At 36.7% G+C, this 16,673-nt stretch overlaps 1 protein-coding gene and 1 pseudogene across 12 annotated transcripts in view; both read left to right on the plus strand.

Annotated features, from left to right (window-relative positions):
* RAD50 (RAD50 double strand break repair protein) overlaps positions 1 to 16,673 on the plus strand; it is a 234,214-nt gene that overhangs the window by 175,281 nt on the left and 42,260 nt on the right. For all 12 annotated transcript variants that reach the window (XM_067731700.1, XM_067731702.1, XM_067731704.1 and 9 more), the window contains 11 exons: positions 752 to 880; positions 1,113 to 1,278; positions 2,688 to 2,881; positions 3,303 to 3,509; positions 4,560 to 4,742; positions 5,351 to 5,508; positions 8,498 to 8,673; positions 9,162 to 9,399; positions 12,468 to 12,657; positions 13,098 to 13,224; positions 13,852 to 14,045. In XM_067731700.1, coding sequence (XP_067587801.1) covers positions 752 to 880; positions 1,113 to 1,278; positions 2,688 to 2,881; positions 3,303 to 3,509; positions 4,560 to 4,742; positions 5,351 to 5,508; positions 8,498 to 8,673; positions 9,162 to 9,399; positions 12,468 to 12,657; positions 13,098 to 13,224; positions 13,852 to 14,045 — 1,962 coding nt within the window. The remainder of the gene's footprint in view (positions 1 to 751; positions 881 to 1,112; positions 1,279 to 2,687; positions 2,882 to 3,302; positions 3,510 to 4,559; positions 4,743 to 5,350; positions 5,509 to 8,497; positions 8,674 to 9,161; positions 9,400 to 12,467; positions 12,658 to 13,097; positions 13,225 to 13,851; positions 14,046 to 16,673) is intronic.
* Positions 14,114 to 16,621, plus strand: LOC137220571 (regulatory solute carrier protein family 1 member 1-like; annotated as a pseudogene).

Genomic DNA, 16,673 nt, shown 5'->3' on the forward strand with positions numbered 1-16,673 from the left:
GTCACATTTCACTTGTGATGCACCATGAGTTTCCAGTCCACTCAGTAGTTCTAATTCTTTTTAAATAAATCAAATAGTTAGTCTTTTAAGGATTAAGTTCTGTTTTTTTTAATTTTTCGCTGTGTTGGGTCTTCATTGCTGCTCATAGGCTTTCTCTAGTTACGGCAAGCGGGGGCTACTCTGTGTTGCAGTGCGCGTACTTCTCATTGTGGTGGCCTCTCCTGTTGGGGAGCACAGGCTCCAGGCACGTGGGCTCAGCAGTTGTGACTCACGGGCTCTAGAGCACAGGCTCAGTAGTTGTGGCACATGGGCTTAGTTGCTCCATGACATGTGGGATCTTTCCGGACCAGGACTTGAACCCATGTTCCCTGCATTGGCAGGCGGATTCTTAACCACTGTGCCACCAGGGAAGTTCCAAGGATTAAGTTCTTAAAATGTGGTACTTTACATAATGTGGCTCCAAGTACCCAATGAATGAATGACTTTTGTGGGAGCTGTTGAGGGCAGGGGATGGGCTTTGGAGTTAGAAGGGAGTTAAATTCCTGCTTTTCTTTACTATCTGTAAGGAGTTGGACAAGTTACTTAATGTCTCTGATCCTCAGTTTCTCAGTGCTCCCTTTATAGCAGTGTTACCATTAAATGAGATCACTTTTACTAAGTGCCTGGTCCTGGGACATGTTATTTATCTTCAGTTATTTGCAGTATAAACTATAGTGAATTCTGTTTATGTAGGGTGTTTGTTTATTTTCAGAATCGTCTAAAAGAAATTGAACAAAATCTCTCTAAAATAATGAGACTCGACAATGAAATTAAAGCTTTGGATAGCCGAAAGAAGCAAATGGAAAAAGATAATAGTGAACTGGAACAGAAAATGGAAAAGGTTTGTGGTGGTAGAATTTTGTTTTACTTCAGAATTTTCAGATTATTGTAATGAACCTCATTTGATTCCATTTTGACAGTCATATTTTGAAACAAACATACAAATCTTGATGTTTGTGTTACTTCCATGTTTATGTTAAAAAGAAGGATATTGAATAAGCTTTGGTTCACATTTTGTACCTCAGACTGATACCTTGTTATACATTAAAGCTCTTTATTTTGGTTCTACACAGGTTTTTCAAGGGTCTGATGAGCAGCTAAATGATTTATATCACAATCACCAGAGAACAGTTAGGGAGAAAGAAAGGAGACTGGTAGAATGTCAGCGTGAACTGGAAAAATTAAATAAAGAATCTAGGCTTCTCAATGAAGAAAAATCAGAACTACTTGTTGAACAGGGTAAGAGACAGTGTTTACTTCGTCTTTTCCCCTATTATAATATTACACATTTTCTGCATGAATGACAAGTCTCCAGGGAATTATGCTGAGTGAAAAAAGTCTCAAAAGATTATATATAGTATGTTTCCACTTCATATGACATTTTGAAATGCCAAAATTTTAGAAATGTAGAACATTTCTAAATGTAGAACAGATTAGTGGTTACCCAGTAGGAGGAAAAGCAGGAGGAAGGCTAATGTGGTTATGGTTTTAAAAAAACCAAGAGGGGTTCTTATGGTATTGGAACTGTTCAGTATCTTGGCTGTCATGGTGGATATAAGAACCAACACAGTTGATAAAATTATGTAGAACTTAATACACACACAGATATGAGTAAAACTGGGGAAATAAGAATAAGATTGATGGATTGTATCAGTGTCAGTATCCTGGTTGTGATATACTATAATTTTGCAAATTACTAAAAGAAAACATAGTTTTTCTACTCAACAACAGTTCTGACGCCAGGTGTGTGGGTTTTTCCACACCAAGCAATTCTCCAATTCTCAGTGAACACCAACTAAGTGTCCTGTAATTTAATTCAGTTCTGATACTCCCTGTCCGGAGTTAGCATAGACCCCACAGATTAAGGGCTCAGTCTCATGAGACTGTCTCCCACTCCACTCCAGCTGCCAATCCCAAGTCCCAGGTTGTCTGGCACCTGTACTTCTGACCACTGGCTGTAAATCAGGGGTTCCCACAACCCTTTTCTCAGGTTCAGTAATTTTCTGTAACAGCTCCTAGAACTCAGGGAAGCACTTACTATTACCAGTTTATTAAGGATATAGCTCAGGAACACCCAGATGGAAGAGATGCATAGGGTAAGGTATGGGGGAGGGACACTGAGCTTTCATGCCTTCTCCACATGCGCGACTTACTCAGCACCTCCATGTCGTATTCACCAACCTGGAAGCTCTTTGAATGCCATTGCTTAGGGTTTTTATGGAAGTAATCATGTAGACATGATTAATTAAGTCATTGGCCATTGGTGATTGAACTCAGACTTCGGCCCCTCCCCAGAAATGGGAGGGGTGGATACTGAAACTTCCTACTCTCTAATCACAGAGCTGATTCCTCTGACGACCAGGTCCCATTCTCCAGGAGTCACCTCATTAGAATAAACTCAGGTACAGTTGAAAGGGACTTATAATGAATAACCAAAGATACTCCTCTCACCCCTATCACTGAGAAATTCTAAGCGTTTTTGGAGCTCTGTACCAGGAGCCAAGGACAAAAACCAAATATGTATTTCTTACTACATCTCAATACAATAGTTACCATTTGGGGAAACTGAGCAAAGGATGTAAGAGATCTTGCTCTTTTATTTTTTAAAATATCTGATAAAAGAATTACTATGATTGTGTTTTTTAAAGGTCGTCTACAGCTACAAGCAGATCGTCATCAAGAACATATGCGAGCTAGAGATTCATTAATTCAGTCTTTGGCAACACAACTAGAATTGGATGGCTTTGAGCATGGACCATTCAATGAGAGACAGATAAAAAATTTTCACAAACTTGTGAGAGAGAGGCAAGAAAAGGAAGCAGAAACTGCCAGGCAACTGATGGTAAATACTGTTATTTTCTTTTGTTTGTATCAGATTGTCTAGTTGAATTGTTTTAATTTTGGGATTGACCTTATTTTGTCATATTTTTGGATTAGTGTTAGGATAAAATTTGCTATGAGGTAGAATAAAACCTTTATGGAAGCAAATTTTTTAAAGTTTATAAGTATAAAAGTACAAAGAATATATAGACCTATGTTTTTTATTTGATTTTAAGTAAAATTTCTTTTTAAAGCTAATTGTAAAGAAAAAGTTTGCTCGAAGTTAATAATGATTATCTCTGGGTTATGATCATTATATTTTTTTATGCTTTTCTATATTTTCCTCAGAGTGCATGTGTTACTTTTGCATCAAAGAAACTTTTTCTTAATGAAGTTTTTAGTGAAAAAATTGTTAATGCTCATGCTTCTCATTATGTATTTAGAATGACTTTGCAGAAAAAGAGACTCTGAAACAAAAACAGATAGATGAGATAAGGGATAAGAAAACTGGACTGGGAAGAATAATAGAGCTAAAATCAGAAATCCTAACTAAGAAGCAGAGTGAGCTGAAAAATGTGAAGTATGAATTACAGCAGTTGGAAGGATCTTCAGACAGAATTCTTGAACTGGACCAGGAGCTCACAAAAGCTGTAAGATACTATTTGAGCAATCTAATAATTTTAAGGTATAAGATATTTAGAAGTATTTTACCTTTTGCTAATCCTGAGATTATGGCATTTTAATAAAAATGTCAACCTTGTCTATCAATCTCATGTAAAATGAATTTATCTGAATATCTTAATGACCCAACTCTGCTCCTGGAACCTGGTGGATTGAAAATTAGAATCATCTAAAGAAACTTAAAATAAAAAACTTATGCTTAGACCTTAAACCCTCCAAATAAAAATCTCTAAGAGTGGGCCATAGAAATGTGTTCAAAACAGAACTGGGTGATTCTTATGAGTACCTTGATTGAGAACCACTTACCTAAGTTTAAAAAAAAAGTATTTTCCCTCTAGGTTCCACACACTACAGATTTTATATGATTATTGCTGTGTTATCACTTCTTCTGGGGTAGAAACTTTCTTAGCCCACCTCTTCCTTTCATGAATTTCCAAAATTTCTTCTTTGTTTCTAATCTCTTCCCTTCCTTCACACCTCCATTACCAAAATAAGCATCCTAAAGCTTGGCAAATGCCACTTTCAGGTCCCATCTTGATAATTTAAACATTTCTATTTACTCCCAAACTTAACATCTAGCATACATTTTTGTCAGTTTAGCACGATATTGTCCTGTTGTGATGGGGAGATACTGTTCAGGGACCATATCACACGATTTTTAGTTTCTATATGCCAGGCAATGTAGTGAGTTACATGGGTACTTGATAAATGCTTAGTTATTGATTGAAGGGTCACTAAACTGTATACTTAAGCATATTTTTCTTAATTTTGCACTAATTTTCACTTTTCCCTCCTGTTTGACTCTTCCAGATTTATTTACTAAGTCTCTACTGTTATAAAATAGTAAGGTAACTTTATAAGATCTTTCTTAAAAATTTTATTACTTCTGCTTTTTCTGTTGTTGGGTAAAATCAAACAGTAATATTTTGACCATCCTGAGGAGTAGCTGATTTCTAATACACTTTGTCATTATTTTAACACAACACATATAAACCTGTTCATTTATTTGAATTATTAAGGAACGTGAGCTAAGCAAAGCTGAGAAAAACAGCAATGTAGAAACTCTAAAAACAGAAGTAATAAGCCTTCAAAATGAGAAAGCAGATCTAGACAGGACCCTGCGTAAATTGGACCAGGAGATGGAGCAGTTAAATCATCATACAGCAACACGTACCCAGATGGAGATGCTGACCAAAGACAAAGTATGACCTTTCTTTTTGTTCTAATTATACTTTCTGGTATTTAAAATAGCTTATCTTACATTCATAATCGTTACACTGTGAAGTATTTAGTTGATATTGGCTTTTTACTTTAGGGGTTAAATGAACTTAATATAAAGTTTTCAAGTTTAAAAACTGTTTTCTAATTACAAAGAAATAATAATACAGAAGTGTATACACAGAAACACACACGTGTACATTGCTGTTAATTTTTATCATATACCATACAGAAGTTTTAATTTTTATATCATCAGACTTGTTATTCTTTTCTCTAATGGCTTAGAAAGTCCATCCTCACGTTAAGAGTTTAAGAAATTTTCAGGAGTTCCTTGGTGGCCTAGTGGTTAGGATTTGGTGCTTTCACTGCCATGGCCCGGGTTCAGTCTCTGGTCGGGGCGCTGAGATATTCCTCAAGCAGTGAAGCATGGCCAAAATTTTAAAAAAAAAAGAAGAAATTTTATATTTTCTTCTTGCATTTTTGTAGTTTTATTTTTTAAGCCTAGAACTGTAATCAATCTAAAATTTATTTTTGTTCTTTATATAATGTGGAGATATTGAGCTTTATTTTTAAACGATTTTTTTTCCCATAGGCTGACAAAGATGAACAAATCAGAAAAATAAAATCTAGGCACAGTGATGAATTAACTTCATTGTTAGGATATTTTCCCAACAAAAAACAGCTTGAAGACTGGCTTCATAGTAAATCAAAAGAAATTAATCAGACCAGGGTCAGACTTGCCAAATTGAAGTAAGTAGTTACAACATTTGAAGATGTAGTAGAAGTCTCTTTTTTCATGCTTTCACTTTTAATTGTTTTGAAATCATTTATTGTCACGAAGTGGTATGTCTTATTAATTGACTTTGATTTTCCCATATTTTACAAATTAAGTAAAATGGTAACAGATAGTGAGTTCAGCTTCTTGTTCCTTGAAAGTTTGCAGAACTAAGTGAGAGGATTAAAATATTCCTTTATAAAAAGTGAGACCTGAAACTATAAAACGCCTAGAAGATAACATAGAGGAAAGGTTTCATTGTATTGAAATTGGCAATGATTTCTTGGATATGACACCAAAAGCACAGGCAGCAGAAGCAAAAATAGACAAATGGGACTATATCATACTTAAAAACTGCTGCACAGCAAAGGGAACGATCAACAGGGAAAAGGCAATTAACAGAATGGGAGAAAACATTTGCAAATTATATATCTGATAAGGGGTTAGTATCCAGAATATGTAAAGAACTCGTACAACTCAATAATAAAAAAACAAATACCCGGATTAAAAAAGTGGGCAGAGGGACTTCCCTGGTGGTGCAGTGGTTGGGACTCCGAGCTCCCAACGCAGGGGGCCCGGGTTCGATCTCTGCTCAGGGAACTAGATCCCACAACTAAGAGTTCACATGCCACAGCTAGGGAGTCCGCCTACTGCAACTAAGACCTGGCACAACCAAATAAATAAATAAATAAATATTTTAAAAAATAAACAGGCAGAGGACTTGAATAGACATTTCTCCAAAGAATATATACAGATGGTCAACAGCATATGAAAAGATGCTCAAGATGATGCTAGTCATCAAGGAAATGCAAATCAAAACCACAGTGATAGCACTTCACACCACTTAGGATGACCATTATCAAAAAAAACAGATAATATAGTAGTGTGTTATAATAAGCTATAATGAAAAAGAATCTGAAAAAGAATAATATAACTAAATCACTTTGCTTTATACCTGAAACTGACACAACATTGTAAATCAACTATACTTCAATTAAAAGATAAAATAAGAAGTTGAAAAAAAACCAAAATAACAAGTGTTGGTGAGGATGTTGAGAAATTGGAACCCTCTGCACTATTAATGGGAGTGTAAAATGGTGCAGTTACTGTAGAAAACCTGTGGAGTTTCTTCAAAAAATTAGGAAAAGAATAACTAGATGATCCAGGAATTCCACTTCTGAGTATATATTCAAACGAATTGAAAACATGATATCAAAGAGATATTTGCTAATCCATGTTCACTGCAGCATTATTCACAATAGCCAAGAGGTGGAAGCAACCTAAATGATGGATGAATGGATAAAGAAAAACTGGTGTATGTATAATGGAATATTATTTATCTTTGAAAAAGAAGGAAATCCTCTCATATGCTATGACTTGATGAACCTTGAGGATATTATGCTTGAGGATATTAAAGCGAAGTAAGCTAGGCACAAAAAGACGAGTACTGCTTGGTTCCACTTATGTGAAGTATCCAAAGATGTCGAACTCTTAGAAAGTATGTAGAATGGAGGTTCAGAGTAGCCAGGGGGCGGGGGCGGAGGGGGGGTAGTTTTTCAGTGGGTATAGAATTTTAGTTTTGCAAGATGAAAAAGTTTTAGAGATCTGTTGCACAACAATGTGCATATAGTTAACACTACTGTGCTGTACAATTAAAAATGGTTAAGATGTTAAAGTTTATGTTTTTCCCACAGTTTAAAAAAGTGATCCATTTTTTCAAATATCACCTTGAGTGTTACTTGGATAAGAGGGTCAAAAATTCCACACATATTTTTGAGGCAGATAGTGGATTTGACCATGTTAAATTTGTGTTTCTTGTGGAAATGTCTGTTAGGGAATAGAATACTGGAGTTTGAAGTTCAGAAGACTGGAAGTTGTTGCTTTGTAAGCGATAACTGGCATCAGTAGGTCATGTCAACTTGAAGGAGTTATTCAAAAAGAGAAAAAATTGTAGTTAGACTCCTGGAAAACACCAACATTTAAACTGTTCGCAAGCAAAGGAAGAGGAGCAAGCGAAGTCAGTGCCCCAGGAGCCAGGGTGAGAACAAGACAGGAGTGATGTCTGGGTTGCCTTGAGAAAATAGTCTTTCAAGGAGGGGTTCAACCGTGTTTGGTGCTGCTGAGATAGTGATCTTAATGAGCAATGCTCAATGACTAGGATGGTGAGAACATCATCTACATGTTATTTTTTTTCCAAATTTTTACTGTGACTCACAGTGGGAAGTATCAAGATGAGGCACATGTACACTCACATAGATTTATCTGAAACAAATTTCTTAAAATAGTACCTATCCTAACCACACACAATCTACTCCAATATATTCTACATATTATGCTTAATTTTTCAAAATACGCTGAATACAATGCATTGAATTGATTATATGACTTGCCTAATGCATCAGAACCTGTAAATTGAAAACCCCTGATCTGTGTGGGCATGGAGGCTGGCTAGGATTATATTTAAGAGTTGGAGTGGAAATAAATTGTACCAGTGAGCAAAGTCTTTGATGAATGAGAGGCAGTGAATGATCAGGTTGTAACTAGGTGACAGCAACAAGGAGGGAACAAAGGAAAAGTTTTTACAGGAGGGAACGGAAGTACAGTTGTGAAAGGGTCCACCCAGAGTTAGGAGAATGTTCTCCTTTTTTTTTCTTCCCTCCAGATCTGGCAAGCATATTCTCCTTGCTGAGGCTCTTAACCCAAGATCTAAGACCATGAACCCCTGCAAAACCAAGCAGGGTTTTATCTGTACACATTTTTCTGGGAGCAGGCATATGACCAGGGTGAGTCCATGTGGTAGGGGTAGATTCAGGCAGTAGTGGACTGTTGCCATGACTTCTAAAAAAAAAGTGCTTGGTCACAGCAGACCTTTGTAATATTTTCTGGCAGAGTTTGTCTTGGATCTACCTTCTCACACTTTTCATTTCTCATGTTTTAAAATTGTAATCCATATTCTTATTTTAGCAAGGAACTGGCTTCAGCTGAGCAAAATAAAAATCATATAAATAATGAGCTAAAAAGGAAGGAAGAGAAGTTGTCCAGCTATGAAGACAAACTGTTTGATGTTTGTGGTAGCCAGGATTTTGAAAGTAACTTAGACAGGCTTAAAGAAGAAATTGAGAAATCCTCAAAACAACGAGGTAGGTTACCTACTTTATATTAGAAAAGGCATTTTGATGTTTTTGAATTTTCGTTCACAGGTAACTATTAAGGATGGGAGATTTTTAAACTTGGTTCTGGAGCTCGTTGGCTTAAATTTCAGTTCTGGTTCTACAACCTACTTGCTGTGTGACTTTGGGCAAGTTATCGAAACCTTTCTGTACTTCAGATTCATTAATAATTGCCTACCACGTGTAGGGTGTTAGGGAGGAGTAAATGAGATTATAGTTTCTGGCACATAACAAGCTTTAAAAGTTTTATACTTGTGTGTTACCAGAAAATAATTTCTACAAATCTGAATGTATTGTGCCCTTGGGAAGATTTAAATATCAGAATTTTGATTTCTTTCATTGTGTGTTTATAAAGCAAGAAGAATAATCATGTATTTACAGAAAAGGATATAACCATGTTGACAAAACTGTATTTTGTATTCTTTTCACTGGGAGTATATATATATTTTTTTAAATAGCCATGCTGGCTGGAGCTACGGCAGTTTACTCCCAATTCATTACTCAGCTAACGGATGAACACCAGTCGTGTTGCCCTGTCTGTCAGAGAGTTTTTCAGACAGAAGCTGAATTACAAGAAGTCATCAATGATTTGCAGTCTAAGCTGAGGCTTGCTCCAGATAAGCTCAAGTCAACAGAATCAGAACTAAAGAAAAAAGAAAAGCGGCGTGATGAAATGCTGGGACTAGTGCCCATGAGGTGAGAATAGGGATTTACTATTACTGTACCTGTACAGCAGCGCTGTAAGAGGTACCTATTCCACTGTCTAACATATGGTAGGTATTCAGTAAGCAAGAGGTGAATGAATAAAGGTTAAAGTCAGGATTCTAAGCCAGTATGCTCATCTCATGTTATTTATGTGATAAGAAAGAATTATTTTGTTTCAAGATAAGCTTGTTTCTTAAACTAGTCACAGGGTGGATATAATCTTTAATTTGTGTATGTTTGTTTCATTCCTGAGACTTGGCTTGAGGGCAGAAATTTTGATAGATTTTATAACTATGTGTCACTTTCTAAACCCAGCAAAGAATTAAAGTACCGGAAAGCTCCCCTCAAGAGACAAATTTTAAACTATACTTTTATGTTTTTCTCACTTCCAGAAAGAATGAATCATAGATGATTTCTATTATTTATTTTTCCCTTGCTTGTATAAGAAGTTCAGATGATTTTCTATTTATAACTAAAATCAAGTCAGAAAGTATGTGATGATTGCCTTGGTGTCTCCCAGAGCACAAAGATGGTCACAGAGACCAGTAAGACATGACCTTCATGGAGCTGATGGTCTATGTAAGGAGAAAAGCTCTCAGGATTAGACATAGAAAGCTGGGCTTAATAAAGTACTTAATTGGTTCAAACAAATGTATTAATTAGGAAGAGAGAAGCCAGTGGACTACAGAATCAGAATAGGATTTTGAGAACAGGGTAGGAGGAGGGATGTAAAGCATAGAGAAGGTGGTTTGACTTATTTAAGAGGAGGAAAGGGGAGAGGGTGTGTGTAAAGAGTAGGAGAGTAAGACCTGTGCTGCAGTAGAAACATTATCTGGAGTTTGAGAACTTATTTGTAGTGATTGATTCACATAAGTAGGGAAGATAGAGCTACAATTATGTTCAGACCTAGTTATAGCTCTATTAGGTGATGGGGAGCCATCCTAAGAGATTTAATGAAAGATGTGTTTTAGGAAAATTAATCTAATGTTAATACATTGGATGAAAGTGAGACAAACTCTGGAAACAAAAAAACCCGGAGGGTATGTTGTCCTGGAAAACTGAAAAGGAGTTTAAGGAAGAGAAGGAAGGGAAGATGCAAGAAGATGTGCTTTGTGGTAGCCAGCCTCTAAGATGGTCCCCAATGATCCCTGCCTCCTAGTATTCACACTCTTGTATTAGTCTTCTCTCATGTTCCAGGATTGGTCTGTGTAACCAATAAAGTACAACGGAAGTGATAGCATGTCCCTTCCAGCATGTCCCATACCATCATGAATGAAATTTCAGCTGAAAATGTACCTATTTATCATGTTTCTTAGTACTGACTTGGGTTCATTTTTTATAACACCTCATTTAAATAAAAACTCCATATTTTTCCCACAGGTTTTTTTCAGTACTGTATCTGTGTTAGTTGGTTCCTTTTACATAAAATTCCCTTGGAAAAAAAATGCTGTCACAAAATTGAGTTTCTGAAAAATTTAAAAAACAAAAGAGAAAACTCTACTAGAGCTCAGTAACCATTCTCTCAGGAAATATCTTTACTGTTTCTTAGAGTACTTATTTTAGCGTCTTAGGTAATCATCAGAAAAGAAGGCACCAAAACCTGGACCACATCAATAAGGGGTTTTTGTGTGTGTGTGAAAATGTAAAAATGGGGTTAAAATTGAATGGATGCCTATAGTTCTCTGCAAAAATGTCCCAGTCAAGTGAATGCTTGACTGTCATTAGGCTATCATAGCTTTGTCACTTTCTAGGTACTGGGTACATAACTTAAGACCAACTTCTGGTCTATAACACTGGGAAGTAATGTGGGCATGAATTATTCATAATCTGAATATGTTCATATTTCTTCAGGGAATTTTTTCATTCCTCTGGTATAAAAAATTACAGGTCTCTGTCACTCAGATCAATTCAGGTTGGCATTTCTTGGTCATAGTTTGGACTTTAAAAAAATCATTAAGTAATAACAATATCTGAGAGCTAATCCTTGAGTTTCTGGTTTATTATAAGGCTCCCATTAGAAACCAATTGAATTTATTATACTAATTTGATTTTAAGAATTTGGGATTTTTCTGAAAAAAGCTTAATAGCTTTTTTTTTTAAAGATTACATACAAGTTTTATTGTTTCAGAGGTATCAACAAAAATAGGTGTGGGGCCAGTACCTGCCATAGGGATGGTAATTCATTAGCTAGAGTAGCAGCAGTAAAGTGGGTTTAACAGCTTTTGTACCATAAACCCATGTAGCATTTGACTGAGTGGTTTCCTTCTTTCCTATTTTCTTTCCTTCCTTCCTTCTGTCCTTCCATCAGTTTTTAAACTTTTTTATTTTGAAATAATTTTAGACTTACAGAAAATTTACAAAAATAGTACAGAGAATTCACATATACCCTTCACCCAGCTTCTCCTGATGTTCACAGTTTATGTAACCATAATATGGTTATCAAAGTCAAGAAATTAACTTTGGTATAATTCTATTAATTAAACTACAAACCATATTTGAATTTTAGCAGTCTTTCTATTTAATATCCTTTGTCTATTTCAGGATCCAACTCAGGATTCCCACATTGCATATACTTGTTATTTCTCCTTAGGCTCTTGTAGTCTACCATAGTTCTTCTTTGTCTTTGACAGTCTTTCTTGGTCTTTCATGGTCTTGACACTTATGATGAGTATGGTCAGGTAATTTGTAAGATATCTTTCAGTTTGGCAAACAATATGGTAAAAATTGCTGGTATCAAGATCTGTCAATAGGTACTAGTTATAAAATCAGTGGACAGAGGTTTGAGGAGAAACAGGATATTTACATTTTCTTCAATGTATTTCTCCTATGATACTTATTGATTACATAGAGAAAAATAGTAACTTTACAATGGGTAAATCTGGCTGACACCTTCTTAACTAAGAGTAACATACTGACATCATGTACCCACTGATGTGTTGCGTTGCCCTAAGAAGGATACAACATCACTTCTGTGGTATTCTTGCCAAAAATACATAACCTCAATCTCATCATGAGAAAACATTAGATTGCTTATTTTTAATTGTGTATGTTCTGTGAAGGCAAAGCATAATTGATTTGAAGGAGAAGGAAATACCAGAATTAAGAAACAAACTGCAGAATGTGAACAGAGACATACAGCGCCTAAAGAATGACATAGAAGAACAGGAAACACTTTTGGGTACAATTATACCTGAGGAAGAAAGTGCTAAAGTGTGTCTGACAGATGTTACAATTATGGAGAGGTTCCAGGTAAGTTTACTACAGTTTAAGGCAGAATAAAACTAGTTTCATGGTGGTTTGAATATGAAATGTGAGTGTTAAAGATAGTAACTAGTATTCTGGTACAGATTGTGTTTAGAGTTCCCTATCCTGAATTTCAGGTAGTCTCAGGGAGTAACTGCTTAGCTTATTTATATTCCTGAGTTTAGATTTTATTATCCATAAGTTCTGAGAATTAAGAAGTAGTCTTGTTTATTTTTCATTTTTAGTCTGCTTCCTTTTGTTTACATCATTTAAATTAATTTCATCATAAAAATTAATTTTATTTTTATCCTTGAAAATTTGTTAAAATTATATGAGAGCAGTTACAAATTAGATTTTAAAAAGTAAAAGCAGTTAATTCTTAAAGATTTTGAATAATGATAATGGCATAAGTTTCTTAAAGGAAATAACTTTGATTTATTCTTAAGATGGAACTTAAGGATGTTGAAAGAAAAATTGCACAACAAGCAGCTAAACTCCAAGGACTAGATTTGGATAGAACTGTTCAACAAGTAAACCAGGAAAAACAAGAAAAGCAACACAAATTAGATACAGGTAATAGAGACTGTTTCCTTATAAAGACTTCAACATTCCCAACATATGCTTTTTATCATAAATTTTATAACTATTATGTGGACAAAGAACAGCCTTTCTTCCAGTCCATGGTATATGCAGTTTCTTTTCTCAAAGGCATCACTTCTCCTCTGTTTCCTTTCTTTGCAGAACAGATTTTTTTTTTTTTTTTTTTTTGGTGGTACGCGGGCCTCTCACTCTTGTGGCCTCTCCCATTGCAGGACGCACAGGCTCAGTGGCCATGGCTCACGGGCCTAGTTGCTCTGCGGCATGTGGGATCTTCCCGGACTGGGGCATGAACCCGTGTCCCCTGCATTGGCAGGCGGACTCTCAACCACTGCGCCACCAGGGAAGCCCCAGAACAGATTTTGAATGATGAGTAACAAATGAGCTGTACTTTTTCTCAGTCATATCTGCCCCATTCAGGAGGGGACAGCAAGCAGGTTTGGGAGCTGGACAGGTTCTTGTGGCATTTTTATTGCAGTAGGTGGGACCCACAGAAACTCAGCCTTTGAGAATGCCACAGAGACCTATAAAACTGGAATGAGGCTGCTTATAGTATTTTCTATACCCTTACATTAATCACTGTATCAATATGTTTTCATGCAGTTTCCAGTAAGATTGAATTGAATCGTAAGCTTATACAGGACCAGCAGGAACAAATTCAGCACCTAAAAAGTACAACAAATGAACTTAAATCAGAGAAACTTCAGATATCCACTAATTTACAACGTCGTCAGCAACTGGAAGAGCAGACTGTGGAATTATCCACTGAAGTTCAGTCCTTATACAGAGAAATAAAGGTAAAAACATTCATACATATTAGTTTTAAAAATCAGTTCAAATATGTGAAATTCTCTTTATTGGGGCAATGGCCAGAACTATGGTTATTGTGAGGATCAAGTGAAAATGGTATATAGAACTTCTACTAGTAGGTAAAAATTTCTGGAAGAAGATTTATTGACCATAATAAGGAAGAACTGGCTGCCTGGTTAAGTAGTGAACTTCCTGTTACTGGAGGTGGTCTGGTGGTGGCTGGCTAACTCCATATAAGGATTCCTACTTGTATAGGAGGTTTGTCTTACCTACAGATCCTATATCCCTGACAGACACTGCCTCTCAGGCATAGCACTTTTTCTTTTTAATTCCAGATGTCGTCTCGGAATACTTCCCACTACACTGAGGAGGCACTGAGTTGACACATGGAATGGAACCCATTTGGCTTCCCTCATCTAGATTTATCAAATCTAAGACCCAACCAATTAAATCTGGTTGGAATCTGATTAGAATCTGTTACTAATTACTGTAAATGTTTCTTAAGTAGTTTTGGATTACAAAATAACAGAGGCTTAGAGTATGGTATAAAATGTACTACCTTACATTTGTATTTTTCATTGCTTATAAAGCACTTTGACATTGAACCGTTCAGTGTCTCATTTTGTATTCAGTGTATCATTTTGATAAATGTGACTAAATCTCCTTTTTATAGGAAAAGAAATTGAGACTTACAGATATCCCATGACTTGCCCAAATTCATACAGTTAGTAGGAGGCAGGGTTAATTTTCTGGTAGGTCTTCTGATGTGTAAGACATTTGACTTCCCACCACACCAAACCACTTCCTAATACAAAATATTCCTACATTGAAATAATACTAGGGGCTTCCCTGGTGGTGCAGTGGTTGAGAGTCCACCTGCCGATGCAGGGGACACGGGTTCGTGCCCCGGTCTGGGAGGATCGCACATGCCGCGGAGCGGCTGGGCCCGTGCATGGCTGCTGAGCCTGCGCGTCCGGAGCTTGTGCTCCACAACGGGAGAGGCCACAATGGTGAGAAAAAAAAATAATAATAATAAATAATTTTTTCTACCTTTATGGATTCATTAGGTATTTCAGGATCTTAAAGTGCTTGAGGTCATGGTTTTGAACAGTGGTTATCGTATACTTATTCTATAGAGATGTTATAAGGCCAAATGATGTGGACTTCTGATTAGTAAAATAGTTTGTTATTTGAAAACCCCTTTCCTTCCAAAATAAGTGTGGGCACACCAACGTCAATGTACTAGTATGCTTAATTACCATAAAATGTCTACTTGGCCTCAGCAAACTAAGCTTAAGATCAAAAGTTCCTTTATGATTGAGACAGGCTGCAGCAGACTGTGGACCTTTTGGGTACAGAGAAAAATATTCTACCTTCAGGATGCTTTGGCTGCTCAAATTCAGAAACACTTATGGAAGTAGATATAGTTTAACAGTCCCTAGTTGCTGTGCTTATTAATTCAGCAGGCAGTCAGAATACCAATGTCAGGAACATCGGTGCATCTTATCTCACCTTGGATAATCCCTTGATGGAGGTAGAAACATCAAAATGTAACCCTTCCTTTAAAATTCCATTTCCACTCAGGATTTACACCTTCTAGAAAGTAATGTTGAAATGTCTGGAACAAGTAAGAAATATGGGAATTGCCCCTTCTCTTAAGTCTCTGTGGCAGTTGTCAGCCCTCTGTAGAGTCAGCAGAGGAATCTTGCTCATCTGTAACAGCAGCCTTGAAGGAACTTCATGAACTTTTTGTCATTAGTAGTAAAGCAGCTTCAGAAAACACATCTGAAGAAGTTTTCTGTCAATCAAAGACAGTAACTGAGGGCCAAACAGTTATTAAGGACCTTTCTGAAGGATGGACCCAAAATGAGCATCTTACAGCTACCTAGAGTGAACAAGTCTCCTTTCATCAGGCCATATCTGTATCAGTGAAGACGGAAGAATTAACAGACACTTCAGCAGACACTAGAGTAGAAGATGTAGAAAATATTAACTTCAGGGGTCTAGGTGATGGCCTGTTAGTACTGATAAGGAAGGTGTCCCCAAGTCTAAGGAGTCAATAAATGAGAGCAGTTCTGTCACTCTAGCCTCAGCTGAAACTTCTAATCAACTACATTGCACCTTTGGTGTCGAAATTTTACCCAGACTTTTAGCAGGTAAGGAGGATGCACTCAATCAGACTTCTGAGCAAACTGAGTCCTTGTCATCCAGTTTCATATTGGTTAAAGATCTGGGTCAGGGCACACAGGCCTGAGACCAGAGAGAATGTCTGTTCTGAAGCTGCAGGGCCACTTCTAGAATTTGAACCACCTACCAGCCATCCATCATCAAGTCCCTCCTTTCTTGCACCATTAATTTTTCCTGCTGCAGACATTGATTGGATCCTCCGTGCCGGCTTTACTTTGCAGGAAGCTCTTGGGGCTTTGCATTGAGTTGGTGGAAATGCAGACCTTGCACTTCTTGTTTTGCTAGGAAAGGACATTGTAGTTCCTACACAACCATGGAAAAGTGGACTAGACCATACTCCATTCCCTTAAAAAAAGCTATATATCTACACACACACACACACACACACACACACTCACTCACTCACTCACTCACTCACTCACTCACTG

This window comes from Pseudorca crassidens, chromosome 3, assembly GCF_039906515.1.
Source record: "Pseudorca crassidens isolate mPseCra1 chromosome 3, mPseCra1.hap1, whole genome shotgun sequence".
In the NCBI taxonomy this organism is placed as follows: domain Eukaryota; kingdom Metazoa; phylum Chordata; class Mammalia; order Artiodactyla; family Delphinidae; genus Pseudorca; species Pseudorca crassidens.